This window comes from Melospiza georgiana, chromosome 24 (genome assembly GCF_028018845.1).
Source record: "Melospiza georgiana isolate bMelGeo1 chromosome 24, bMelGeo1.pri, whole genome shotgun sequence".
NCBI classification, from domain to species: Eukaryota; Metazoa; Chordata; class Aves; order Passeriformes; family Passerellidae; genus Melospiza; species Melospiza georgiana.
In genome coordinates this window covers 5,652,059-5,678,757 of record NC_080453.1, presented here as the reverse complement: position 1 = coordinate 5,678,757, position 26,699 = coordinate 5,652,059, and the positions used below count along the sequence as shown (strand labels likewise).

Sequence of the window (26,699 nt, the reverse complement as noted above, 5' to 3'; positions counted from 1 at the left end):
GCTTTCTGACCCCTGGAGGCAGGAAATTGCTCTCTCCACACCTGGGGAAGCATTTGGAGGGTGTTCAGAGGACACAACTACACAGCAAGGAGGAAAACCTGAAAACTCTACCCACATTGAGCAGGTAATTGCCACAAACTTGGGAGCTCCTCATTCCCCAGAAATCCCAAAATCTCATCCAACCAAGCTGTGGCTGATGACAACTTGCACCTGACAGAGCTGCAGCCAGGCCAGCCCAGCCCCTGTGAGCAGAATTAATGGAGAGCATCTCCCCAGGAACCAGGGAGAGTGGGCTCATCAGTAAAAATGAATGGTTTAATTACCAGGGGGGATCTGATGCAGTGGTTTCCCTGTCCTGGGGACCAAAGTGCTCCCCATGGCTTTCCTGCTGTGTCCCTGGAGCCCAGCACAGCTTGGGCTGCAATGGAATGCTCTGGAATGCTCTGTCCCACAGCAGCAAGGGAATCAGCAGCCTCAGCCAGCATTAATTATGCAGAGAATAATTTGCTGGTAAAGAAAGAAAGAAAAAAAAAAAAAAAAAAAAAAAAAAAAAAAAAAAAAAAAGAAGTTCTAATTTAATCAAAATTAAATTAATAGTTAATTTAACATTTCCACAGTGAAAAGCCCTTGACCTCTGCACTTCTCCTCCCTCCTATGGCTCCTGCAGTGGTGGCATCCCGTGGCACCCCAGCATTTCCCTCCTGTCCCCTCCCCAGGGTGGGTGAACCACAGCTGTCCTGAAATAGGGAAAAATGGAGAACAGGTGGATGAACACAGACCATGTTAGCTTTAATCCCCTGAAAAATTCCAGCACAAATAAATATTTTTTTAAGGAACTGGAAAATACGAAGAGGAGCAGCCAGGCAGAACATCCTCCAGAAAAGGGAGCTGAGAGCAAATCTGACAAATGTACCTGGGGTGACCTGGAAGAGGGAATTCTGTATGAGGAAACACTCTCCAGATGACCCCAAGGTCCCTTCTGCCTATATTATCTACACTTCTACAGACTAATTCCTTAAATCAGTATTAATAATTAATTAATTAACTCCTTAAACCAGCAGGGCAGGCTGGGCTTCATCTAGAAGCATCTCCCCAGGCAGTGGGCTATTTCCTAGTCAAGGCATTACAAGAAAATAAACCAGAAGAAGATTAACATAAATATTGTTTGAAAGACTTAATCAGCTGCAAATTGCAATTTTGTGTTTCCAGCTTAATTAGCACAAGTCTGGTTTTCATTGTAGTGGGAAGCAGGAGGAGGGCAGCAGCAGCAGGAGCACGGATCTGTGTTTGCAGTGATGGAGGAAATCCTCTCCCTGCTTAGGGCTCTTGGATGCCTCAGACATTTGCTGGATTTTTCCAAAATTAAAGCTGCCAGCAACCATGAGACAAGGAAGTTCTTAGAGCCCCAAAGACCACCTTTAATCTGATATCCAGACCCTAAGGAAATTATTGTTTTTCCCATGGAAAATGGCCTCCCTTTGCAGCCACTTGCCCTGGCAGATCATGTGGTGCAAAGCTTGTAATTAGCAAACTTTGCTGGATTTCCCTGTCTTGGTTTGGAAAGACAGGAGTCTGCTAAGGAAGGCAGGAGCCTCCCCTGAAATGGAGAATGTAAACTCTCCCTACCCCTCTGAATTGCTATAAATTTTAAATTAAGGGGCTCTCAGGCAAAAAATATGGGAGCAGGAATAACAGTTCTTTAATAGGGAAGAAAAATAAAAGGATAAAATAAACAATGCAGTGAACTAAACCAACACTGACAGAGTCAGAACCCAACCTGACACCGTGTGGGTCAGGCTGGTGGCAGCAGTGCCATTGGAATTGTGGCTCAGCCCTCCTGCAGTGTCAGGGCTGGTTCTGCTGGAGCAGGGATCCTGGAGAAAGGTGCAGTCTCTGCCTCTGAAGATCCAGGGGCAGAGGCAGCTGCTGTTCCTCTGGGCAACCCAGTGCAGAAGCCGTGCTGGTGTTGCAGAATCTCCAGATTCTATCCGGGTAGGAATGCTTGGCTCCTCCCCCTGGGCTCCCATCTCCCAGTGGGATGCTGTAGTTGTTATCAGCCATGCAGGGACATTCAATAGCTGTTATCAGCAGGTGTCCCCCCAGAGGGAGGAGTAATTGTGATCACTCAGAGAAAGATAAGGCAAACTGCCCACTTGACCAAAGACAACTGCCATACAGATGGTAATAAATACATCTTGCCTTGCATTCTGGAACATTCTCCAAAATGAAAACTGCCAGCAGCATTCCCACCAGCTCCAGCAGGGCTGTAAAGGGGCAGACACCAAGCAGCTCCACCTCCAACACCAGCCCTGGCCCAGGCAGCCTGGCCTGGTGCTGCTGGTTTGCTCCATGGGTTTGAAGTGGCTCTGCCAGTGAGATCCTTCAGAAGCATTTCTGTTTGCTAATTAAAATGCAAACCATGTATCTCCTGCTCTGAGTGCTCACAACAATGTGATTTCCTCAAGGGCTGCGAGCACAAGGGTCACCCTGGTCTGTGAGTGTTTCTGAAGGTGTTTTAGTCCTGCCTGGCATATTTCCAGAGGTACCTCCCCACTCCAGCAGCAGCTCTGTCTGATCCCCCTGTCCCAGCTGGGCTGGGGTGTATTTTCACTGTGTCCTGGTGTCACCACAGGTCCCAGCAACCACAGCCACTTGAGGCAGCAGCAGAGTCCCCATTTGGGAAGTACCAAGGACACTTGAACAAGCAACAAATCCTGGGTTTGCTCTGTACTGGCACAGTCCAGAGGTGCTGACACACAGGCCTGTCACCTCAGCCGGTGCCAAGCTGACAGCACAGTGCCCCACAGCCAGCCAGAGAAAAGAGGAAAGAGGGAATTTATTGTGCCTGCAGTTTCTGCAAGGCAACGACAGCACTGGCCCTTTCACCCTGCCTGATGCACAGCTCATCCTCTTGTGCTGCTGCTACAAATAAAGCTTCTGCAAGGGAATAGAAAATATATTAAAAAATAAAGTTTCTGCAAGGGAGTGACAGCACTGGCCCTTTCACCCTGCCTGATGCACGGCTCATCCTCTTGTGCTGCTGGTACAAATAAAGCTGTCACCTGCAGGGACACTGAGCACTGGCAGCAGGGACGTGAGCAGAGGCACCAGCTGAGATGGTGACACGTTTCCTCAGTTCTCTGCCCACAAATGCCACTGCAGGCTGTGCCAGGTGAGGCTCTGGGCACCCCAGAGCAGCCATCAAGCCAGTCCCATTCAGGCAGGGCAGCTCTGCCTTGGGGCTGTGCCTCACCTGGGGAGCATCACCTGGGGAGCATCACCTGGGGAGCATCACTCCCCACCCAGTGTGGGACAGGAGCCCCCGCTGCATGTTTGAGTCCCCAGGAGGAGGAGCTGCAGCAGAGCCCCCAGAGCCAAGGAAGCAGCTCCTGGAGGTGCCTGAGCTGTTCTGTGGGTGACCACGGCTCCCCTGGTGCAGGGCAGGGCCACAGCTGGTGCAAGAGCAGCTTGTCTGAGCAGGGAAATGCATCCCTGGGAAAACAGGAAACCTTTGGAGAGTGGATGGCAGGTGAGAGTGATGGATGAGCCAGCAAGGATCCACTGTGATGGTGTTCACAGGGGTCTGAGGATGAGGGAAGAGATGAGGATCTGACTCCACGTTTCAGAAGGCTGATTTATTATTTTATGATATATATTATATTAAAACTATACTAAAAGAATAGAAGAAAGGATTTCATCAGAAGGCTAAGAACAGAAAAATAATGATAACAAAGGCTTGTGTCTCAGACAGAGTCCAAGCCAGCTGACTGTGATTGGCCATTAATTAGAAACAACCACATGAGACCAATCACAGATGCACCTGTTGCATTCCACAGCAGCAGATGATCATTCTCTGCATGAGGAGGATGCAGGTTGCTCTGAGCAGCTCTAGCCTGGGGTATCTGAACACGGAATTTTCAGAAGCAATGACAGTTTAATCTCAGTTGGTTTTGATCACATTTAGAACAGAGAACAGCACAGCTGTAACACCCTCAGAACCCCAAACCCCTCCATGCCTGCTTTGCTTCCAGTGCAGATGGCACAGGATGAGCTCTGGGGCACAAAAACACCACCCTGACAAAAGTTTAACTTTTCACTGTATTCACAAAGCCTGACCAGGATAACAGAACAGACATTTGGGAACAGTACAGCAGCACAAAAAGGTCCAAAAGGGTTTTCCAGTCTTTCTTCTTTAATATATTTTTAATTTACCTTGACATAACCCATCGACCTTATTAAACAAGGCCATGATCACCCAGTCCTGAGTGCACAGGCACACAGTGCCCAGCTCCACCAGCTCCCAGGCCCAAGGGTTAGGAGGATTCTGGTTCCAAGCCATACTTCTTCTTCAGGATCTCAACCGTGGCTGCCAGTGCACTGCAGGGAGAAACAGAGCCATGAGAACAAAGGGTTGGGAGCATTAAAATTGCATTTTCTGGGGAAGAGCAATCATTAAGGATTGTACTTAGAGACAAGGAGAGCAGGAATTCCAGGAACCACAGCTTAATACAGAGCCTGTGAGAAAGGGGAATTTGAGAGCTCCTGAGGATTCCTCTGTGCTCATAATTAGGTTAACACAAATGGGAAGGTGAAGCTGCTGTGGGAAGTGAAGCAAAGCAAAGCAAACAAAGCAAAGGAATGCATGCCCCACCCCTGTCCAAAAGCTTTGTTCTGTTTAAAGCAAAGGAGCAGCCCCAGCTACACTCACCAGCCAGGCCTGATGATGGAGAATTTCCCTGACACAGACAAGTCAACCACAGTCGAGCCCAAGCGACACTCTGGGCTCTGGATGTCTCCTATGGGGCCTCCATCAACAACCAGGGACAGCTGAGGCCACAAGTCCTGGAATTCCTGCAGGAGAGCCGTGGGTGACAGTCCTGACAGAGCTTTTTACCATTTAAATAAAAACACAGCAGCAGAGCAGCCCTTGGATTACTGCTAAAGCTCTGCCAGACCCAGGGAGATGCCAGGGGGGGAAGGAGCCTCACCAGCACAGTCAGGGTGCTGCCCTGGGAGCTGATGTTGGCGCTGGTCAGGGCCAGCGGGCCCGGGCAGGCTCGTGCCAGGTCCCTCATGAAGGGGTGGTCTGGAATGCGGACACCAACCAGCTGAGGGAGGGACAGGAGAGAGTCACACACACAGAAACCGGCTTTAATGTTGCCTAAAGCTCTCTTGGCTTGAAGCTGAAACTCTGGAGAATTGGCAGATCTGCATCTGCTGGACCTGGGGTAACACAGGTCAGTCCCAGGGGCAGGACAACACAGGGACCACCTCTGGGGACAGCTGAGTGTTGTCATCTTATTGCAGGGGTTCCATGCTGTTGTCTCCTTATTGCAAAAGTTTCACACCTTCTTGGTGTTTCTCATGGGCAGCTCCTCAGAGCGCTGACTCTTTCTTCTTCAGAAAGTAGCCAAGTGACTCCAGTTCCCTTCTCAACCAGCCAGCAATCCCTGCTCCACATCCATCCATCCATCCATCCATCCATCCATCCATCCATCCATCCATCCATCCATCCATCCATCCATCCCTGTCCCACCACTGGTCAATGTCCCACCTCCATCCATCCCTGCTCGATCATCAATCCATCAATCCCTGCCCCACCATCCCTCCCATCTCCATCCATCCCTGTCCCATCTCCATCCATCCCTGTTCCATCATCAATCCCTATCCCACCATCCATTCCTGTCCCACATCCATCCATCCATCCATCCATCCATCCATCCCTGCCCCACCTCCATCCAGACTTTTTGTATCTCTTGGTCTTCTCTGGTATTGTTCCTTATAAAAGAAACATCAGAAATTTGCATTTTCCTAAACCCTTTGTACCATGGCAGAGGTTTCTTAAGTAAAAAGGTTACAGTTCAACACACAGTTCTACAGACTAAACTTTAAATGCTTAACTCATATTGCTAATTCAAGTGAACTCCAAAAATCTCTATTTCATTTCACTCCATCCATCCATCCATCCATCCATCCATCCATCCATCCATCCATCCATCCATCCATCCATCCATCCATCCATCCATCCATCCATCCATCCATCCATCCATCCATCCATCCATCCATCCATCCATCCATCCATCCCAGCACTTTTTCTCATTTCTTACAGCTGTGGCCTGTTAAAGTCAGGCCTGTTCCCAATCTTTGCTAATTGGCCCAGCTGCAGCTCCTCAGGGGTAACATTACTTTCTACACCATCTTTATTTTCTTATATTCTATCCCCCTTACAGCTAAGCACAACATTTACAGCAGCAGCAGCACAGAACCAGCCCCCTGCCCCAATCCTGCAGCCAGGACCCACCGATGTGAAGGGGTTCAGGTCCTTATTGAGCTCCTCTGAACGCTCCAACACCAGGGTCACCGGTCCTGGCAGCAGGTCCCGCAGCAGCTCCTCGGGGACATTGACATGGCAGTACCTACAGGGCAGAGACAACAGCATCAGGGGGGCACAGGGAGCAGCCAGGTCACTGGGGCAGCTCCTAGTTATAAGTAGAAAAGTTGCCCATTTTTTTAAAAAAGGTTTCAGAGTTCACAGGTTGGGCTAGTTGCTGCCACGGTGGAGTTCTAAGCGTTGTTGTAATCACCGTCGTTTTCATTAACTATTGTCAGAACTCAGTGCATCCCTCTGGGTGTCCAGAGTTGCCAGGGGGCTCAGAGAGCCTGGCACATAGCCCAGAGCACCTGGGGATTTGATTGTGACTCTTGGAGCAAGTTACCAGCTTTGTATGAGGACCTGAAAGTCACACAGGTTTGAACAGTATAATAACAAGATGATCACAGGGTGAAAATGTAGATTTTAGGATTTTTGGCATTGGGGTTATGGGGACAAGATGGAGGAACTTGGGCATGTCCAGCCTTTCTCCTTCTTCTTCTTCTCCACTTCCTGCAGTGATGTTGGCACTTTGGGATTGGTTTAGAGTAGAAGTGCACTGTCTAACACAGGTGATAGGTATTGGGAATTAAGTGTAAATATGTTATACGTAGTTTGTAGTATAAAAGGACAACACAGAGTGCCTGTGGCTGCCCTGCTGAGCAGACCTCGGCTGGGCAGAAAGAAAATTTTATAGGTAAGAATTAATAAACAACCTCAAGATTGAAAAGTGAAGAGTCCAGACTCGTTCTTCAGCCGTGCGGGCCAAAACAGAGACATCCTGCACATCTCAGGGCAGCAATTAACAACCAAAACCCGAGAAACTATCTGTTGTTGATGGTTGGGAATTCCCCTTTTTGTTGAGTAACACCCTGCTGCTTCCTGGAGGACGGTGAAGAGGGGGGGACACCAGGGCTGGCATGCAAAGGGAGAAACCCCTCACCAAACCTAGCAAAAACCCCTAAAAATAATGAGCCAACGCGGAATTAAGAGATCAAAGTGATGTCTAGACGTGAGGAACAGAATCCAGTGTCCGCTAAGACCCTTTTTACCCCTCACCCTAATCTAAAAAGATGTCGGCTGGAAAAAAGACCTCGAATGTCAAAGCAAAACAGGGGGAATCTCCTGATGCTCTTGTGAGGACGGAACTCCCAGCCGTGCCTGCAGACCAGCAGACAAAGCTGCACTGTTCCTCCTCCTCCTTCTCCGTGCCACTCCTGGAAGCAGCAATGTGAGCGCGACCCGTCGGTTCTCCCCACCCGAGCAGATTTTTAACAAAGCATTAAAAAGCAGAGAGATCTCCTGCCGCATTTAGTTCACCGCCCGTCCCGCGGGGTCTCCGCGCACCGGTAGAGCCGCTCCACGTCCCCGAGGCAGATGGCGAGCGGCTTGGCTCCGTTCCGCCCCTTCAGGCTGTAGATGCCGCGCACGGCGGCCGAGTCCTGGGCCAGGCAGGCCACGCCGTACACCGTGTCCGTGGGCACGGCCACCAGCCCGCCCGCCCGCAGGGCACCGGCCGCGGCCGCCACCGCCTCGCTCCACTCAGCGGGGCGCGGCTCCTGCCGCCACCGGCCGCGGCCTGCACCCTCCGCTGGCTCCCCCTGCGCACCATGAGGGCCGAGCCGGGCCCCGCGGGCGGGCGGCAGCAGCACCAGGCGGGCACAGCCCGGGCCCAGGCCCGGTACCGGCACCGGGGCCAGGCCCGGCCCCGCCGCTCGCTCCGCCGCCAGCGCCAGCAGCCGCGCCGCCCGCGCCATGCGGCGGCACTTCCGGCGCGCGGCACTGACGGCACCGGCGGGGCGGGGCGGGGCGGGGCCGCTGTCGCCATGGGGACCGGGAGCGCGCGAGAGCCGAGCGAGGAGAGGCGGAGAGTGAGGAGAGGGAACGGGCGGGAACGGGGACACGGGGGCACGGGGAGGGAACGGGAGCGGCCAGGGGGATCGGGGGAACACGGAGGGAACGGGAGCGGACGGGGAGATCGAGGGATCAGGAGAGGGGACGAGGGGACACGGTGGGAACGGAGGGAACGGGAGCGGCCAGGGAGGTTGGGGGGTCCGGCCAGGGGCATCGGAGAGAGGACGCGGGGCGAACGGAGGGAACGGGAGCGGCTAGGGAGACCGGGGGGACACGGGGGTAACGGGGAGCGGCCAGGGGCTCCGGGTTCCGGAGAGGGGACGGCGGGACAGAGGGGGAAAGGAAGGAACGGGAGCGGCCAGGGGCCTCGGAGGGTCAGGGGAGGGAACGGGAGGGTCCCGGGGCTCCGGGAGTGAGCGCTGTCCCCGCCGTCTCCCCGCAGCTCCTGGACTGCCTGAGGATGGTGCAGGGGCTGCTGGACCTCGTGCGGTTCCTCCAGGCGCAGCTGAGCTCCCGCATCGCCGCCTGCGAGGAGCTTCAGGCGGAGCTGATCTCGCTGGAGGCGGCCCTGAGAGGCGGCCCGGGCAGCGGCGCGGGGCCCTGAGGAGCCCCGGTGGGACCGAGGGCTTTGGGGCTCCGGGAACGCCCGGGCGGTGCTGGGGAGCGCAGGGAGCGGGGGCGGCCGGGCTGCCCCGCCGTGGCCTTGGAGCTCGCTCGGTGCCGCCGCGCTTGTGCCTTATCTCAATAAATTTATTTACATTTCAAAATAAAGCGAGACGGGCTCGGTCTGTATCTTCCCACACGCCGGGTGCTCCTGAGGAGGAGGCACAGCCCCAAGCGCCCGTTTGTCCCCAGGGACGGCTCTTCACTGGTCGTTCGGAGAGCTGCGGAGCTCTGTACGAACCCTGTGGAGCTCGGTACAAACCCTGCAGAGCTCGGTGCGGAGCCCGGCACGGAGCTCGGTGCAAACCGTGCGGAGCTCGGCACGGAGCTCGGTACAGACCCGACGGGGCCCGGCACGGAGCTCGGTACAGACCCCACGGAGCTCGGCACGAACCCTGCGCTGTTCAGGCCCCTGCTCTGCCCCTGCCGAGCCCGGCCCGCAGGCAGAGAAGCCGAGAGAGCCGAGCAAGAACCGGGCATGGAAGAAGGGCTGCGATGGGAGAATCCCCAGCTCTGGGTTTCAACTCCCACCCGCACCTGAGCGGCCAAGCTGGGCCAGTGCTGGGAAAAGGCAAACGCTGCCTCTTTCAGGGTTGGAATTCCTCTTCCTAATGGGACAGGGCGGGATGCTCACACTCCTCTCCCACAGAATACTCTCAGGAAAAACTATTATAACACAATGTTTAAATAAGCATTTAATTAGGATTCCATTAGTATTAATATTGCTTTCAATTCCAAAAAGGTTAATTTCCACTTCTTTGCAGATATTTCAAAGTACAATATTAACTTCATACAAAATGAGCAATTAAGCAAACACCATTATTTCACATTCTTCAAAAAATACAAATTCATATTTACTCTTTTGGGTTTTGGAGATGCTCTTCCTTTGGAAGTACTGTACCTGTAACTAACATCTTCACATTGCTCAATGTAAGCACATTTGTTCCCATGTTTCAGAGTTAAATAAATTCCTTTATCACCACACACACAATCTTGAGAAGCTGGGGTTTAGTTCAGCTGTCTCCAAAGCCCCAGGCAGTGCAGCCCCCCAGCCCCAAGAGCTGGAGCTGCCCCCGGTGTGGAGCCAGGCTGGGTGAGGCAGAACAGAGCAGAGTCAGCCCGAGCAGCAGGGGGACAGGAGAGTCACAAACCAGGAACACCAGCCACTGCAACTACAGCACTGCAAACACACCCTCGAGTCTGCTGGGAAAGGTCATGTGAAAAAAAAATCTTTCTTTAAGAAAAAAGTAGAAACTGCATTTATTTGAGAAAGTGTACACTGCATAATGAACCAAATTTTGGCCAGCTTGCACACCACTGCAGCATGGTGTGGGGTTTCACCTAGTTCCAAAAACACACACTTAGACTATGTACACGACTACATAAATATCCAGTTTAATTTGCATTTCTCAGTGCAGACACAGAATCCAACTTCTAGAACATGTGATAGATATCAAGACAAGACACAAAAAAGTTAAAAGTTCAGCCCTGTCCATGAGAATCAACTACAGGTAACATTTATAAAAAACTTGACATTGCTTCCAAAATATGTTACGGAAAAAATAGTATACAATTAAAAACTCTGCAGTCAGAAATTCATAGGGTTCATTAAAGACATGCTCTTCTTTTTTGCCTTACAGTCCAAACTGACTCCAACAGTTCTGCCCAGCTAGCTCAGGTAACTCCTGCCAAGAACTTTTCACCCACAGATCTCAAATGATTTCAGAGACAACACCCTAGACTGGTTCTGTGGGGAGGATCTGAGGCTCTGAGCCCTGCCTGGTGTGGAAGTGATTTTGTGACACCAGAGCTCCCCTGCTCTGCCCCACTGACCCAGCTCCTCACCTCAGCACAGCCCAGCAGCTGCTGCTCATCTCCAAGCACCCCAAGGACAGCTCCATGCCAGGAGCCCAGCTTATCTCAGAGCTGGAAACAGCTGCAGATCAAGGACAACATTGTGCATGGCTCCAGCCATGCCACCCCCCCAAGAAATAAGGCAGTAACAGGACAGCAGAAACCATCTTGAGGACAAATTTCAAAGGTGCAACATTGCCTGTTTGAAAGCAGCTTGTCACTTGTGTTCCCACGTGGGTGACAGAAGGACAGGGGAAGGAGGACACACACCAGGGGGACACAGCATGTCCAACAGGAGTGACAAGCAGCCCCCAGAAAGCATTGAGAGAAAAGGCTGCAGAAGCACAGTGCTCTCAGAGGGTTATTTGCATAGATTGGACGTTTGCTAACGATGCATAATTTGTGTGGGGCACAGGAAGGGCAGCACAGCACCCAGCACAGCTGTTCTGTCAGACAGACACACAGACCACACAGCACAAGGATCTTTAGCTACAGGTATTGCACCAAGTTAAGTGCTCATCTTTGCACACCCCTGTCAACTTTTACTCAGAGCAAAAATAAACTTTGTGAAAGTATATACAAAAGAAATTGCAGCAATTGGGTTAAAGATAAAATAACCTAAAGTGCATTTTTAGATACCAGTATGAGGTTCTGCAAACTTGTCTCCCTGGGGACACTCAGCATTGCACAAGTGTCCAACTCGTACTTTGTTCCATGGAATTCAGTACCAGCATTCAATCAGTGCTGATTTTCTACCCCACCCTCCCACCCCCCACCTAGAAACATAAAAAGCAATTTCTCCAACCTTCAGTCTGCTCATTTGGGTCCTTGCTTGGTGACCAAAGCTACCAAAGTCAGTAACTCGACCCTCTCTACATATTTGAGCTTCTACACCCATCTAGAAACTATCAGTGACCAAGTAAAACCCCACTAGCACAAAACAGGTGACTTCTGCTCTCTGACTGATCATCAAAGGGGTTCATGCAGACTTTACAGAGGCAGGCATGCTGTTCCCAGAGACTCCAGCACATTAAACCCTTTTCTGGGAACCCAGGGCAGAAATTCCCCCTTTGATTAACCATGAATAGTGAATATGCTAAATGCTGGGGCAGCAAGGAGAGGACAGGAAAATCTCTGGCCTTGCAGAATCTCAGGGCTTTGCTGCAGCTGCCCTTGGATCTCCTTCCATCCCAGCATGGCACAGACTGCCCTGGAGCACAGTCTGATCTCACACAGAACTGGGGATGATGCAAATGTGAAAACACCTCAGACACACGCAGCACAAACACTCTGGAAAGCAGAGGGACAACAAACAACAAAAGCACACACACCTGTAAAACACAGTGGATGCACAGCCTGTGTGCTCACAGCATCACTTGCTCCTGCCTCAGTACAAGCTCTAACCAGTTCCACCTGAATTGCAGCCTGCCTGATGCATGGATAGGAGGGAAATGGCAAACCCAATGCACCAAAGAATCAGCAGGACATAGTGCTTTTCCTGGAACACAACAACAACAACAAAAAAAAAAAAAAAAAAAAAAAAAAAACCCAGCAGCTGTGAAGAGAAACAGCAGAGATTGATTGACCCTGGGCACTGGTGCCCATCACTGCAGCTTCACATTGAGCTTCCCAGTTCAGAGACTTTGGTAGTTTCTTCTACTCATTTCAGCCACAAAAGAGTTTCTGAAGATGCTCTCTGGTCCAACCAGAAGAGGGTTTGAGGCTGACTAATTCCTAAGTAGCAAAAGTAAAAAAGCCTCCCTGAAGGCTGTGAAGGCTCACAAGGGGTTGCTAAATTGCCCAGCTGTCACAGTGCAGGCCACATCTGGGACCCATCAGAGGTAACCCCACAACTCCTGGGGAATCTTCACACTCCTGCATCAGGCACACACCCACAGCCACCCCCAAACACCACAGCTGCACTTGGCCAAAGGAAATGCCTGAGGCCACGGTGAGAGGCACCAGAGGGAGCCCCAGGCAGTGCTCAGTGCACTCTCAGGCTGAGCTCTGGGCAGAGTAGCTGAGGACAGTCCCAGCCAAGCAGCCTTGGGACGTTCTGTGTGTTCAAATCAGTTCTCGCTGCCATGCAGCTCAACTGCAGCACATAACAAAGCTGGAGGAGAAAAGTAAAGGAGCCACCACAAGGATTGCCACGACAAGAACAAAACAAGAAATGCTTTGTTAACCTGTTGTGTGGATGCCAAACCTTGTTGCTGCACACACACACACACACACAGAGGAAACACCACCAGCATGGGTGATGCCCTTGAGTTCATCCCTGCCAGCCCTGAGCTCTGTGCCCTGGCATGCCCCAGGCATGGAATGCTCCTGGCACACTGGACACTCACAGGACACAGCTCTTTCCCCTCTGCACCTCACCAGCAGCTGTGCAGGAGGGAAATGCCAGCTGCCTTCAGCCCTTTCCCCCTGCCTGGGCAGTGCATTCTCAGGGAGCAGCACAGGAGTGGCTGATGCCACTCTCATGCTGGCCAGGCTACACTGAGCATGTCACAGGAGGATCAAACACCAGGGTTCTCCCTCCCCAGAGGTACAGAGAGCAGCTCTGATCAAACACAAAGAGTGAAAGATCTCTATCCACTATTTGTATTCCTAAATTGAGTGCAGGGACAATCCCTGCTAATTGGCTTACAGTCATTATCTTTGTATCTCACTAATGACAACACTGTAAACTGAATAAAGACTATTTAATATTCTTTTCCTTTAACACAAGAAAACTGACAGCCAAAGCCAGAAAGATGGATAAAAACTATAAAATTACATATTTTAAAATAATGCAGCATAAATAAACCATTTAGAATGAGACTGCATTTATTGCAACATTACAGGCTTTTTGGTGGAAGGGGGGGTTTGGATTTGATTTACCCTGAGTAGGTTAGAATATAGACTCTCAGTTTGATATGAAAAACTATTCTGTTGAGTAACATCTTTTAGTCAAGAAATAGCCCCGTGCACAAAAAGCTGGCATTGCAGCAGGCTGGAGGCAGAGTCAGGCAGAAATTATATAGCTCACTGGAAAAAAAAAGAAGCATGTATGGACAACTGAAGGACAGACTCACTGAATTCCGACTCAATTTATGTTGAATCTTTCTCAAAATTTTCTTAAGGGTTGTTCTTCACAAAAGATGAGAGTAACCAGCAAAGGCACCGTGCTCCTGATTCAACAGTCCCAGGGTTAGGATGATGACTTGGTGCTGAACAGAGCCTAAGAAACCAAAAGAGCAGCAGGCACCAACCTGACCACACCTGGCACTCACTGCACCCTTTGGAGAGGCCAAGAAAAGACTCTGGAGCCAGAGCCAGCAGTGGCTCCAACTGTGCTTCCATGTTGTGACACAATGTCTGCAACACACTCGAGTCCTAGTGGAATTAAATGAACAGATCTATTCTGAATAAACTCCCCCAAAGCTCCTGGAGGCTTCAGTAAGAGCAGCAGGACACAGCAAAACCAGGCACCAGCTCCCCACCAGGTATGTGACCATCACATTCCAATCACACTGCAGATAAATCCTCTCCCCAGCTGTGGCATTTCCTCCCCCACAGCCTCCTTTCCTGGGCTCCCCTTAGTGCATGGTTAGTAGAGACATGAGAGACAGGAGAAGATTAGAGACCCAAGAAGTTGTAACAAAGACCCACTTGCTGCCAGTACCTTAATCCCAAACATAAGTGATGTGCAATTGGAGACAAAGTAACCCCCCATTTCCTTTTAAAAATCTTTTTGCACACGAGTAACCTTAACTTCTGTGTTCACATATGACAAGCAAAAGTGACAGACAGTGCAGCCAAAACAGTTCATATATAACTTAGCTATTTCTTTTTTTTTTTTTTTTTTCATTTTTTACCTTTTCTTTTTTTTAGATAGAATCTCAAAGGTGGATGTACCTGGGACGTGACTAAGATGACATCCGTGAAGCAGAAATAAGCCACAAAACTTCCAAAGAGGAAGGAATAAGAATGGATCCTTCAGTTTCTGCTTCTAAAGGAGAAGGGTTTTACCCTCCAGGTGCAAAGGAAAATCTGGAACATCTTCACTTAGAGAAGTTGCTATTCAAACCAATTTCTTCCTCACCCTGCAGTAGTGCTTCAATTGGGATTATATTAGACGGGGTTTCGGGGCTTTGGAGGGACAGGAAGTCCGATACATCCATGGCACTTAATGTTTCAGTCTGGGAGTCTGAAGGGTTAACTATCTGACTGCTCTGCCCACAAGAAGCAGGAGCAGAGGAGGAAGGAAATGTCTGAGGCTGCAGCTGGGAAGCTGGCTGCTCCAAAGCTTTTGAATCAGGTGAGGAACATTCCTTCTTCACGGTGGAGGTGGCTTTGTCCTTGGCAGAGTCTCGGCAGGCACACTGGCACTGGCAGGCCTCCTCCTGCTTGATAATGATAACAGGAACGCTGAGACCAATCTGCTGAACAGGGTTTCCTGAAGGTGAAGCAAAGAAAAAACACAATGGAACCACATCATTTCACAGCAGGGAGAGAGAAATCAGCTTTGTTCAATCAATTAGTTCAGTGTCACGCTTACCTGTGTTACCAGCTACTGGTAATGCAGTGGTAAAAAACACCTTTTCTACTACTTTTGGAACTTGTGGCTTTAAAGAAAAAAAAACAAACAAGAAAAAAGTGTGAATTGACTCAAATTAAATTTCTCTAAACAGCTATATACATATTCCAGAGACACACAGGAAAACTGAGCTCAAACTATTTTTTCGGTGGTCCTAAAGATTTGGCATAACATCCCCTGCATTATTTGCTGGCAAACTCAGCTTGTGGATTTTGACAATTCAATGACTGAATTCTTAAACACTGCAGTGAAGGCTCAGAAGCCTTCACAGTGCTTCCCACTGCTTCCCATGTGCTCCCACTGCTGTACCTGCAACCACTCACTCATGTCCACCTACAGCTGAGAGCCTAAAGTGGCACCAATATTGTCAAAGAGAAAACTCCTGAAGTTTCAGCTATCCAGATTTACTGGAAAACCACAAACATTCTCTTTTCAGAAAAACTCATTTCATTATCAGTCAAAATTAGGCAGGGACAGAGATTGCAAAATGCCTAAACACAACCTTTACAGAGTCTTTTGTGCTTCTTTGCATCAAAAGCAATACACTAAGGCCCATGTGTATCCCTGTCCTGGATAAACACACTGACACCTGCTGGCAGAAGGAAAGAAGAAAAAAAAGGAAAGAGGAAAGAAGAAAAAAAAAGATCTTTCTGCACCCTGGGTTTCTCTGTGCTCCAATTATTTCCCTGCCTATTCCAGGGGCTGCATTGGTGATGTGTATACACATTGACATGACAAACATTACACCATATGCATCCTGGGGTTTATCTTACAGGTTTGACCCCCTCCCCTTTCAAAAGCAAAGGCTCCAAAGCCCTGCTGGATGTACTGACCATTTGTTCTTGGCTTTGTGGGGAACCAGTGGCACCATTTAAGATCCATTGTAAGTTCTGCTCTCCCATGACAATGCTGGGCTGCAGAATGGCGGTGCTTGGAGAAGGAGTAATGGTTATAGTGGGGTTACTGGTCAGAACAGGGTTTGCACCAACAGGCACAGTCTGAACTACAGCTGGCAGGGGCTCAGTGCCACTGGGGGCTGTGGGGGCAGGAGCCCCAGCAACCACTGAGAGTCCCTGAACGATGGGCTGTGGTGGAGGCTGGCTGTGCTGCAGGAAGTCTTGGTGACTGGCTGCAAACGGTGTGCTGTGAGGAACAGGCACTTCTGGGGATTGTAAAACAGTAGCAGGATTCCCAAACGCAGCTGGCTGTGAGCTGGGGGCGATGGACGAGGGAGCAGCGGGGTTTGCCTGAGCCGGCTCGGGGAGGCCGAGCTGCAGCACCAGGGGGAGGGACAAGGAGGCCGCGTCTGCTGCTGGGGGCGGGACCGCAGCCACCGAGTCGGCGTCGCCGTTAAACCCTTCAATCAACGGAGCTGCTGGAAGAGAAACAGAAAAAATATAAATGCATCTGTTCTCATCAAGTCTGAATGAACTGATTTTTTTAATGAACTCATCAGCTAGCTGATGGTTTTTTGCCAAGTAAAGCATTAGCACGTTGCTAACTTCAGAGTAGTGCTCAAAAACAACCCTAGCAGTGAAATCTTAAAGTAGCTGCAAATTCAGGAAGTTGGTAACACTGGGCTCTACACTGAGCCTGATCAGGCTCATCAGCTCTCTCTGATAAGCCTTTTATCAGTTGTGCAGCAACTTCAAGAAAACAGGATGATGCTTGAGAGCTCCAGTGCCAGTACTGCAGGACAGTGTTCTGCATCACCTCCCCATCACTGAGTGTCCCACAGTCTGTGCACACCATTCTTCCCAACATCCTGAATTTCAACCCTGAAGTTAAAGTTATTTTTCCTTCTCAGAGTTATGCTGGGCATTAAGCTTCAGTCTGAAATGCTGAATTCAGTACATGCATGCAGAGCTGGCAAAAAGTTCTCTTTGACAGCAGTGCAGATACAACTGGTACCTGTCTGCTGAGAGTCATCCTGATTTGCAGTGTGGTCTGGGCTCTGAAACATAGACTCAAAGATGCTTGCTGGTGAGATTGTGCTGAGGTCCTGTCCATGTGTCTGACAAACAAAAACAAAGAGGAAAACATCACACAATGTTGTACCTCAGGTCTCCACAAACCCCAGTCAAGCAGTGTGTGCATGTCAGAAACACTCCTCCAATGAACCAGCAACCCTAAGCAATGGCAACACCTATTATTTACATGCTGTAAATTTACACCTAGTTTTTACTACCTGTAATCAAATTTACCAACATAATCAGCAACCCCTACAAAAATAAGTAACTTCTTCGGAAGTAAAATATATTCCTCTGCATCCACTCTCTGTTTAACCCTTATTTCTTGCAGTACCCCATCAGAAACAGACATTAATTGGCTGCTTGCAGAACCTTTTCTGGAGCAGGATAAATAGCTCCATTTTGTATCCTGGACTATGCAATTCTAGCCATTTACAGGAGCAGAATGCACACAGGAGCTGCACCCTGCTCCCACAGCACAAAGAACAACACGTTCTCCTCAGCATCTCAATTTCCTCTATGTGAAATCCAAGCTCAGTCAAGACTTATCAAGAAGCAAGAACACTGTTATGGTAAAACCAGATGCAGAGCTTTCTATAGCAAGCTGAAATAAGCCCAGCACATTTTGGAGGACAAAAATCAAAACTCAGGGAGGATGAGGCAATTCCAGGACAATAACTCACTGGATTAGAGTTCTCCCGCAATTCTGAATCTGTTGATATGAGGCTTAAATCACTCAGACACAGTGAGTGACTTGTATCCTATGAAGAAAGAAAAACAAATTAAATTATATACTAAAAGAATAATGTCAGAAATGTTTTAAATCACTTTTTAGAGTCTGTGCTTTGCTTATATGGGACCCAGGTCTCAGTTCTAAAATCAAAGAATAAGATTTTTAAGCAAAGGATATTTAGCAGTTATCAAGGATTCTTAACATCTCAAAGTACTTCCAAAAAGCCATATAACCCAGAATTTTAAATCAGCATAGGAACAAATCAACTTTCAGAAAATAAAAAAAATTATATCTTCCCAGTTGGTATTTGAAAACCCCAGTCTTAAATGTTACACCTTAAGAACAAGGTGCAGACCAAATGATTTCTTCCCCAAGGTATAGTTTATATCCAAACACAGAAACATGAAGCAGAAGTGCAACTAACCTCAGACACATTGTTATTGGGAAGTGCATTATAGGTTTGTCCCTTCTCATGACCTTTCATGTGACTCTTGAGACTGTACTGGGTGCTGAAAGTCTTCTCACAACCATTGCTGGGACAGAAGAAGGGTTTCTCCCCTAGAGGCAGCACAGAACACATTTAACAGACTTTAAAACATCCTACACACTTTTAAAGCACCTTTCAGAGCAGTATTTCATACAAACAAGATGTTTAATGTCCTTTCACACATTCAGCATTCCTGGGAGTCCTGCAGGTGAGTGCTTTCCGTCTCACCATGGGAACTGACACACAACACAATATTTAATTGTTATGCATCATTACTGGTACCTTTGTGAAAACATGTTCATTGAACTCAAGACCTGTCAAGCATAAATATAACTGGAAAATTTGGATTGGCCTGGTGCAGGAGTTTGCACTTGGCCTTTTTTAACTCATGAGGTTCACATGGGCACACTCCTCCAGCCTGAAAGGTCTCTCTGGATGCCATCCCCCTCCCTCACATGTCACCTGAGCCACTCAACTCAGTGTCACTCTCAACTATAAATTCATATTAGGATTCTGAGAGTTAATATAAACTTAATAAGCTTAATTAAAGAAAATGAAAACCCCATAGAACTTACCAGTATGTGTTCTAACATGTGTTTTGAGGTGGTGGCTTGCAGCAAAAGCCTTCCCACAGCCATCATGCTCACACCTGAATGAGGCATCACAGGAGAGTCAGCATCAGCCCCTTCAATGCATTAGCTACAACCTTAAAACATGCTTTGCAACAGTCCCAGACTCTAAAAAGCAGGCCCAAAGCTAAGCTCTGTTAGAAGCAGCTATCTCCCAGCAGCTGCTGTGCATGCTGCACATATCATAGCAGGGCTCTGAGCAGGACTTTAAAATCCAAGCACACAGGCAGCATTTGGGGTGTCTCCTCCATGGAATATACATAGAATACATCCCAGCAGAGAGCAGCAATGTGTTTTAAAAGATGCTCACCATGGCACAGGTTTATGTTTAAAAAACTACTTCAACCATTCTTGCCTTTTAATACAATCACTGCACCCACTGCTAAAGCAAACTGGGAGCGCTCGAGGCTCTAATGCCAGCCAGGCACCTTCACTTATTTCTCAGGAGATCACCACTCCATTCAGAGCAGTACCAGCTGCTTTTTGGCACAGGTGCCTCATTACCTGAGCCACAGCAGCCAGGAACTCACCGAAATGGCTTTTCTCCTGTGTGTGTTCTGATGTGCTTCCTCAGGTCACTGTGCGTTGTGAAGTATTTGCTGCAGCCTTCTGATTCACAGTTAAATGTTTTCCCTGTGTGAAGCCTTTGATGTGCTTTCAACCTAAAAAACATGTCAGAAAAATCCATCTTAGGACTGGTAGGATAAGACAGACTTGGCCTGAGGCAAGCAGGGCATTCTTTCAGATGTGCAGGACAGGATCAAAGACAGAATATTCTGACAGGAGGTAATGAGCCCATGGCAGCGACCGCTATCAGTTCAAAAGTCCTCCAACAAGGCTGAGACACCCTTGTGTTCATCCACCACCTTTAATGCTACTGGAATATAAAGAAGACACCACAGTTCTGTCATTCTACCTTTTGGACAGCATTGCCACACTTGAGGGGTTTATATGAGGTGTTTATTTGTACCTGTATGTGGAAGAGGCAAAACAATTGTATTCAAACATAAACACAAAGCAGATGGAACCTGCAGAACAGCAACAGCCACACCTACAAGAAAATTCACCAGAGCCTTCTCACCTGGAGTGCTGAACACCAGCTCACGTGCACAGTGTGATAAACACCAAACTCACCTGTACAGTGCTGAACAGCAGCTCACCTGTACAATGTAGAACACCCTCTCACCTGTACAGTGTGATAAACACCAAACTCACCTGTACAGTGTGTTAAACACCCTCTCACCTGTACAGTGTGATAAAAACCACCTCACGTGTACAGTGTTGAACACCTGCACAGCGCTGAACAGCAGCTCATCTGCACAGTACTGGAATGCTTTTTCACCTGTACAGTGTGATAAACACCCTCTCACCTGCACAGCACTGAACACCCTCTCACCTGTACAGTGTGATAAACACCCCCTCACCTGTACAATGTTGAACACCCTCTCACTGTACAGTGTGTTGAACACCCCCTCACCTGTACAGGGTGCTGAACACCCCCTCACCTGCACAGTGTGATAAACACCCCCTCACCTGTACAATGTGTTGAACACCCTCTCACCTGCACAGCACTGAACACCCTCTCATCTGTACAGTGCTGAACACCCCCTCACCTGTACAGTGTGATAAACACCCCCTCACCTGTACAGTGTGATAAACACCCCCTCACCTGTACAATGTGTTGAACACCCTCTCACCTGCACAGTGCTGAACACCTCCTCACCTGTACAATGTGTGATAAACACCCCCTCACCTGTACAGGGTGTTGAACATCCTCTCACCTGTACAGTGTTGAACACCTGCACAGTGCTGCACACCCCCTCACCTGTACAATGCTGAACACCCCCTCACCTGTACAGGGTGTTGAACACCCCCTCACCTGTACAGTGTGTTAAACACCCCCTCACCTGTACAGGGTGTTGAACACCCCCTCACCTGTACAGTGTGCTGAACACCCCCTCATCTGCACAGTGTGATAAACACCCCCTCACCTGTACAGGGTGTTGAACACCCCCTCACCTGTACAGTGTGCTGAACAGCCCCTCACCTGTACAGTGTGTTGAACACCCCCTCACCTGTACAATGTTGAACACCCCCTCACCTGTACAGTGTGCTGAACACCCCCTCACCTGTACAGGGTGTTGAAGGCCTTCTCACAGCCCTGCACGTCACACTCGAAGGGTTTCTCCTTGGTGTGCACCCTGACGTGGATTTTGAGGCTGTAGGAGGTGAGGAAGGCCTTGCCACAGCCCTCCTGGTTGCACACAAAGGTGTACTCCCCCCGGTGCGTCTTCTGGTGTGTGCGCAGGTTGCCAGCGGTGCTGTAGGTGCGGGGACAGCCCTCAAAGGTGCACTGGTAGCGCTTCACCTGCAGGACAAAATGATGCATGATCAATCATTTTTAATAAATTCTGGAATCCACAGGTGGATGGAGTCCTTTGATGTAGTCAAACAACAGATTTTGACCCCAAAGCCCCCTCAAAAAACTTATTGCCGCTTAATTCTCTGACAAGAACATTTCTGCTGTGCTCTGTGAGGAAGGAGTGGCACAGGGAGAGCAGCTGGGCTTGCAGAACAGGAATCCAACAGAAGGGAAAAAGGAAAAACATTATTCAAAATTTTTCTAGCCAAAAATCTGATAAAACAGTTGGAAAGAACAGAGGAGCCATCAAACCTGCCCACTACCCACATGTGTAGCACCTGCATTTTAGTCCAGTGCTTCCTGCAGAGCTGCTCATTGGTGGAGCAGGGAGACAAAGGAAAATGCACTGTGACAATGCTCAAAGCCACTGCCCCGTGTGCTGAGTTCACATCAACACTTTGTGCAAAACAGTTTTCCCATCTCCCATGGCCTAACCACCAGTCCATTCATTGCTTCACTCTATCCCAAATTCAGTGAGCCTTGTTCTTCCTTCTGTGGCTACTGAAGCAGGCAGTGCCTGAAGAGTAATGGATCACACCAGGTCACAGGGACACCCACATACAGCTGTCACAGATTTCTCAGTAAGCCACTGAGATCCCCAGGACAGCTTCTCATGGAACTCCATTTGGTACAGGCACAAGGGATCATTTGTGCAAGTGGTGACACCTCAGGAAATCTCATCCTCTCTTGTGAAGCACAGGAATACAACCCTGAATAAGGTTATCCTCCACCATTAATTACCAGATTGATGGCTTTCATTTGACTGTTAAAGTTCAGAAACCTCAACACCTCATAGTGATTGAGGAGCCCAAGAGAGGACTTGGCAAGTCACACCCGCTATAAATCAAGCTCTGGACAGCTCTCCATAACAAAACAGAAATAGCTTCTTGGTCACTTCCAATCTGTTTTGCCAGCAGGACTCCTTTAGGAAAATTCTGTAAAGCTGAGTGATCTTTTGTCTATCTCAATCCATATCTCTTATTGCTCCCACAACAAGTTGGTATTTACCTTCACCTTGACTCAGTAAAATTTTCCTGTTTGGAAAATGCTAAACCCTCCTTTGAGACACACAGGGCACAGAAATACCATAATGTGCTGGGTTTGGCTGGGGTAGAGCTCATTTTCCTCACCTGTATAGAGCATGCTCTGGATTTGTGCTCAGCACAGGGCTGATAATACAGAGATGGATTTTTTTAGTGTTTCTCATTCTGCCCTACCAGAATGGGAGTGGGGAGGGGACACAGCCAGGACAGCTGACCCTGAGTGCCCAGGGATACCCCAGATCATGTCATGCTCAGGACAGAAAGCTGGGCAAGGAGGAGGAAGGGGAAACAATTTGTGGTCCCCATCTCTGTTAGGTGTGTGTGTCAGGCTGAGCTCCTGCCTGCCAGGGGAAACAAGGAATTCATCCTTCACCTTTTCAACTGCTCACTCAGCATTCTCAGAAAAGGCAACAGTAATTTCACCCTAAGCAATCTGCCCTTAATTTACAGTTCAAATCAAACAGTAATTTCACTCTAAGTAATCTGCCCTTAATTTACAGTTTGAATCAGGCAGAAATCCTTGGGCATTTATTACCACTAAACACCCAAGAACTGCAGCATGGTTACAGGGCAGTTAGGAAGTCTGAGGCAGCCACAACATGAGAGCACAGAGCAGTAACACACCAGCACAGAAAACACATTTTATTGCATGAGGAGGGTGCAACATCCTCCCCCAGGATCACCAGATCCAGCACAATTTGTGTATCAGTGCTGAAATAAATGTTCCTTGTTAAGGCAGCTGGAAATTAACACTTTAAGCAACATTTCCCATGGTACACAAGGGATCTGACACAGGCAGAACTACCTGAAAATCAAGGGAGGGTTCTGTTAAGCTTTCCAGGTGTTTACATTGAGGTTTAGAAGAAAAAGGACAGTATTAATTACAGATTAAGCTGGTTGGTTCCCAGCTGTCACTGCCCATGTGTAAGGGAAGGTGGCAGTATCAGTTTAAAGGCCAAATCTTTATTTCACAAATTCTTCCAAGCAGCAACATCACCCTCACATTCTGAGCAAAACAAACCTTTCTGTGGAGCTCCAGAGCATTTAATTCTCTTTTCACATCAACACATCAACACTGCACACTGTTCATACACACAGAACCACCAGAGATGACCTGAAAGCCTCACAGGGACAGCAGCAGGAGCTCCAGGCTGCCAGGGCACAACAGAAAACAAACAAAGCAGCAGAGGCCAAGCCCTGGGCAGGCAGCACAGGGCCCAGGGACTCTGAGGCTGTGGCTTCTGGCCAGGGACAGTGAGGTGCTGCTGGCAGAGACATGATCCAGCATTCACCTCAGAAAACTCAGTTGTGCAATAGGCAACAGGGCTGGAGAAAGCAGAGCCTCACACCCTGGTTCAAAGTCTACAGTAACTGCTCTGTTTGCCTTTAACTCTTCCTGAGCTTTCCACGTTCCCCACAAATGGCTACATTTTCAGTGAACAAGTAACTGGGTTTGAAATAAGAAACTGTAAACATGTTTGTTCTTACCAACACAATTACAGTGAGAGTTGTATAACAGAATTTAAAAAGGCAAAGGTACTAAAGTGCAAAATCCCTTTTTAGCTTCGTAAATGTCTAAGGCTGACCTGAAAATCTAAGACTTTAAAACAATTATTTCAAGTGTTAAAACTGTTGCAGACATTTTGCAAGTACCAAAGAACAGAGCTGTTCATTTTCAGAGATGACTCAGATATTTGGGACCTTTGGAGCTTTCCTTTCCTCAGCTCCAGACAACTTATCAGACCTTTGAAACAGCAGCCAAAAAAGCCTTTCACACTTTCACACGTGCTCAGGGCCACTGCTTTCACATGGTGGTATCACTGGGAAATCATTATGGTATCTGCTTTGGGAAATTAATTCCAGAAATGGAAAATAAATTCATATAAAGCATTTCACTAGGAAATTCCACACCCAACAAGCCTTCCCTAAAGAGTAAAGGTGAAAAAATGCAGTCAGCAACTGACAGCAGGAGACTCAAACAGGCTCACTGAACACACCTCAGCCCAGAAGGGGACTGAGACTCCCCAGCTGCAGATCTGAACCCCCCAGCCCCATTTCCCAGCTCTCAGTCCCATGGTGACAGCTCTGTGCTGAGTGTCACTGTGCCACCTGCACTCCTCACCCCTCACACAACTCAGGCAGGCCAAAAAAAGGAGCACTAAGCCATCCCTGAGCTGGTGTCACAGCCAAATTCCATTTGCTCTTGCACCCAAAAAGAAGAGTCCCAGGACGAGCCCTCCTCACTGTGCATCCATAGAGAATTCATTAGGGAAACAGAATTAAGAGTAAACTCAAAAAGAAGAGTCCCAGGACAAGCCTTCCCCACTGTGCATCCAGAAAATTCAGTTTCCCTACTGAATTCTAAGAACAAACTCAAAAAGAAGAGCCCCAGGACAATCCCCACTGTGCATCCAGGTAGAATTCATTAGGGAAACAGAATTAAGAGCAAACTCAAAAGAAAACAGTCCCAGGACAAACCTTCCTCACTGTCCATCCAAATAATTCTGTTTCCCTAGTGAATTCTAAGAGCAAACTCAAAAAGAAGAGTCCCAGGACAATCCACACTGTGCATCCATAGAGAATTCATTAGGGAAATAGAAAAACAAAATTAAGAGCAAACTCCATTTTAACCAAGCAGTCTGGCCTGAGCTTTCAAAACACATCAGCTTAAAGCTTCCTTCTTCTTCTTCTCACAGCATCCCTGTGACACAATAAAACTACAAATAATTTAAAATTTGGCATCTCACACGTGGTACTCCAGCTCCCAGCAATGGCCTGGCCCTTAACTGTGACCAGAATGTGAGAATGTGGCCAAGCCCAGAGGAACAGCTCAGGCTGTTTCAGCTGCCTCTGAACTCACAAAACAACGACCAGAGCAGAAGAAAACCTGGAGATCACTAAAATGTCACACACCACTGATACAAAGGTGTGCCAGAGCCACACCCTCCTGCCATCCAGTGCCACCAAGTGCCTTCTGGCAGGTTCCTGGGGCAGCAGCTGGTGTCAGAGGGAACAGGGATGGCCCTGGCAGCTCTGCTGGGACACACACACTGCAAAGCTGGGGATGACAACCAGAGCAGATTTACACAAAACCTCTCAAAAACGAGCAAAACCCCTGCTCCTCTCCTGAAAAAACAGCAAAACTGCTGCACCTCTAATGAAAAACAGCCCATTTCAAAGCCTTTAAGGTGCACAAAGCCCAGAGTCACATTCAGGTACTCACTTCCTTCCTCTTGGTTTCTGGGCACTCAGACTGCAAAGTGAGAGTTGCTCCTTCGATGTTCCTCGGCATGGGAGTTGAACCAGGATTTATTGTCAGGTGAATCTGATCTGGAGAAATAATGTGTTGCACGTAACCCTGTGACATCCCTTCATGATCTGCTATTAAATGAAATCCTTCTTCGTGACCCTCGGGTAAAAAAGGCAAGTGGTCACCGCACTGTCCTTCATCCTCCTCATCCTCCAGCACGCTGTGGTCCTGCTCGATGAGCACGGTTGTCCTGTCATACACCGTCCCGGACGAGGAGGACACCAGCCCGTTTTTGTCGGCGAACCTCATCATATTTTCATCCTGGGCTAAATCGTCTTCCTCCCCTTCATAGTAGGCGGCGTTGCCCTCGGGGCTGTTCTCGCCCATGGCTCCGCGCCTCTCACCGCGAGCTCCGCCCGCAACGGCTCATCTACAACACAACCATGGGCGGAGAGCGGGTCAGGCGGCTCTGCCGGCCCGGCCCGAGCCCCGTTCCGCCCTCACGCACAGCCCCAGCGCGGCCGGCGGCGGCGGGGCCGGGCCGGGCCGAGCGCGGCGGTCCCGCCCCGAGCGCGGCCGCTCCCTCACGCGGCGCACTGCCGGTGCCTGTGCAAACCGCAGCGCTGCGCTGCGCTCAGCCCGTCCCCGCTCCGTTCCCCCGTCCCGCTCCCTCCCGGCCGCTCACCGGGTGCCGGCGGCGGCTCCTTCCCCGCCCCAGCGGCACCATGATCGCCGCGACCCCGCCCCCGCCGCGACCCCGCTTCCGCTTCCGGCCCCGCCGCACGCCGGGAGCGCCGCGCCCGCCGCGGGGGCTGACGGGAACGGGGAGGGGCGGGCGGCGC

General features: G+C 49.3%; 2 protein-coding genes across 3 annotated transcripts; both read right to left on the bottom strand.

Annotated features, from left to right (window-relative positions):
• Nucleotides 1-3,620: 3,620 nt before the first annotated feature.
• Nucleotides 3,621-8,127, bottom strand: YRDC (yrdC N6-threonylcarbamoyltransferase domain containing). Its single transcript, XM_058040194.1, has 5 exons — nt 7,718-8,127; nt 6,302-6,416; nt 4,989-5,108; nt 4,709-4,851; nt 3,621-4,377 (listed from the first exon to the last, which is right to left on the bottom strand). Exons 1-5 carry the CDS (start codon nt 8,125-8,127, stop codon nt 4,314-4,316), a joined length of 852 nt encoding a protein of 283 aa, XP_057896177.1. The 3' UTR covers nt 3,621-4,313.
• Nucleotides 8,128-12,263: 4,136 nt separating this feature from the next.
• Nucleotides 12,264-26,594, bottom strand: MTF1 (metal regulatory transcription factor 1). 2 transcript variants are annotated; one of them, XM_058040413.1, is made up of 11 exons: nt 26,543-26,594; nt 25,831-26,287; nt 21,272-21,510; nt 19,673-19,804; nt 19,089-19,162; nt 18,451-18,584; nt 17,977-18,054; nt 17,235-17,337; nt 16,157-16,698; nt 15,285-15,351; nt 12,264-15,182 (listed from the first exon to the last, which is right to left on the bottom strand). In XM_058040413.1, the coding sequence occupies exons 2-11, from the start codon at nt 26,242-26,244 to the stop codon at nt 14,788-14,790; spliced, it is 2,178 nt and encodes a 725-aa protein (XP_057896396.1). In that variant the 5' UTR covers nt 26,245-26,287; nt 26,543-26,594; the 3' UTR covers nt 12,264-14,787. The 2 variants fall into 2 exon arrangements, with proteins under 2 accessions (XP_057896396.1, XP_057896397.1); XM_058040414.1 differs by having other exon boundaries at nt 16,157-16,695.
• Nucleotides 26,595-26,699: the final 105 nt, after the last annotated feature.

Excerpts from the sequence above, each read along its gene's own strand:
- YRDC (XM_058040194.1), bottom strand. The coding sequence starts at position 8,127 with ATGGCGCGGGCGGCGCGGCTGCTGGCGCTGGCGGCGGAGCGAGCGGCG. Across the intron at positions 5,109-6,301 it reads ACCTGAACCCCTTCACATCG|CTGGTTGGTGTCCGCATTCC; the intron begins GTGGGTCCTGGC and ends TCCCTCCCTCAG. Across the intron at positions 4,852-4,988 it reads GCAGCACCCTGACTGTGCTG|GAATTCCAGGACTTGTGGCC; the intron begins GTGAGGCTCCTT and ends GCTCTCCTGCAG.
- MTF1 (XM_058040413.1), bottom strand. The coding sequence starts at position 26,244 with ATGGGCGAGAACAGCCCCGAGGGCAACGCCGCCTACTATGAAGGGGAG. Across the intron at positions 21,511-25,830 it reads CAGAAACCAAGAGGAAGGAA|GTGAAGCGCTACCAGTGCAC; the intron begins GTGAGTACCTGA and ends TTTGTCCTGCAG. Across the intron at positions 15,183-15,284 it reads ACCAGTAGCTGGTAACACAG|GAAACCCTGTTCAGCAGATT; the intron begins GTAAGCGTGACA and ends CTTCACCTTCAG.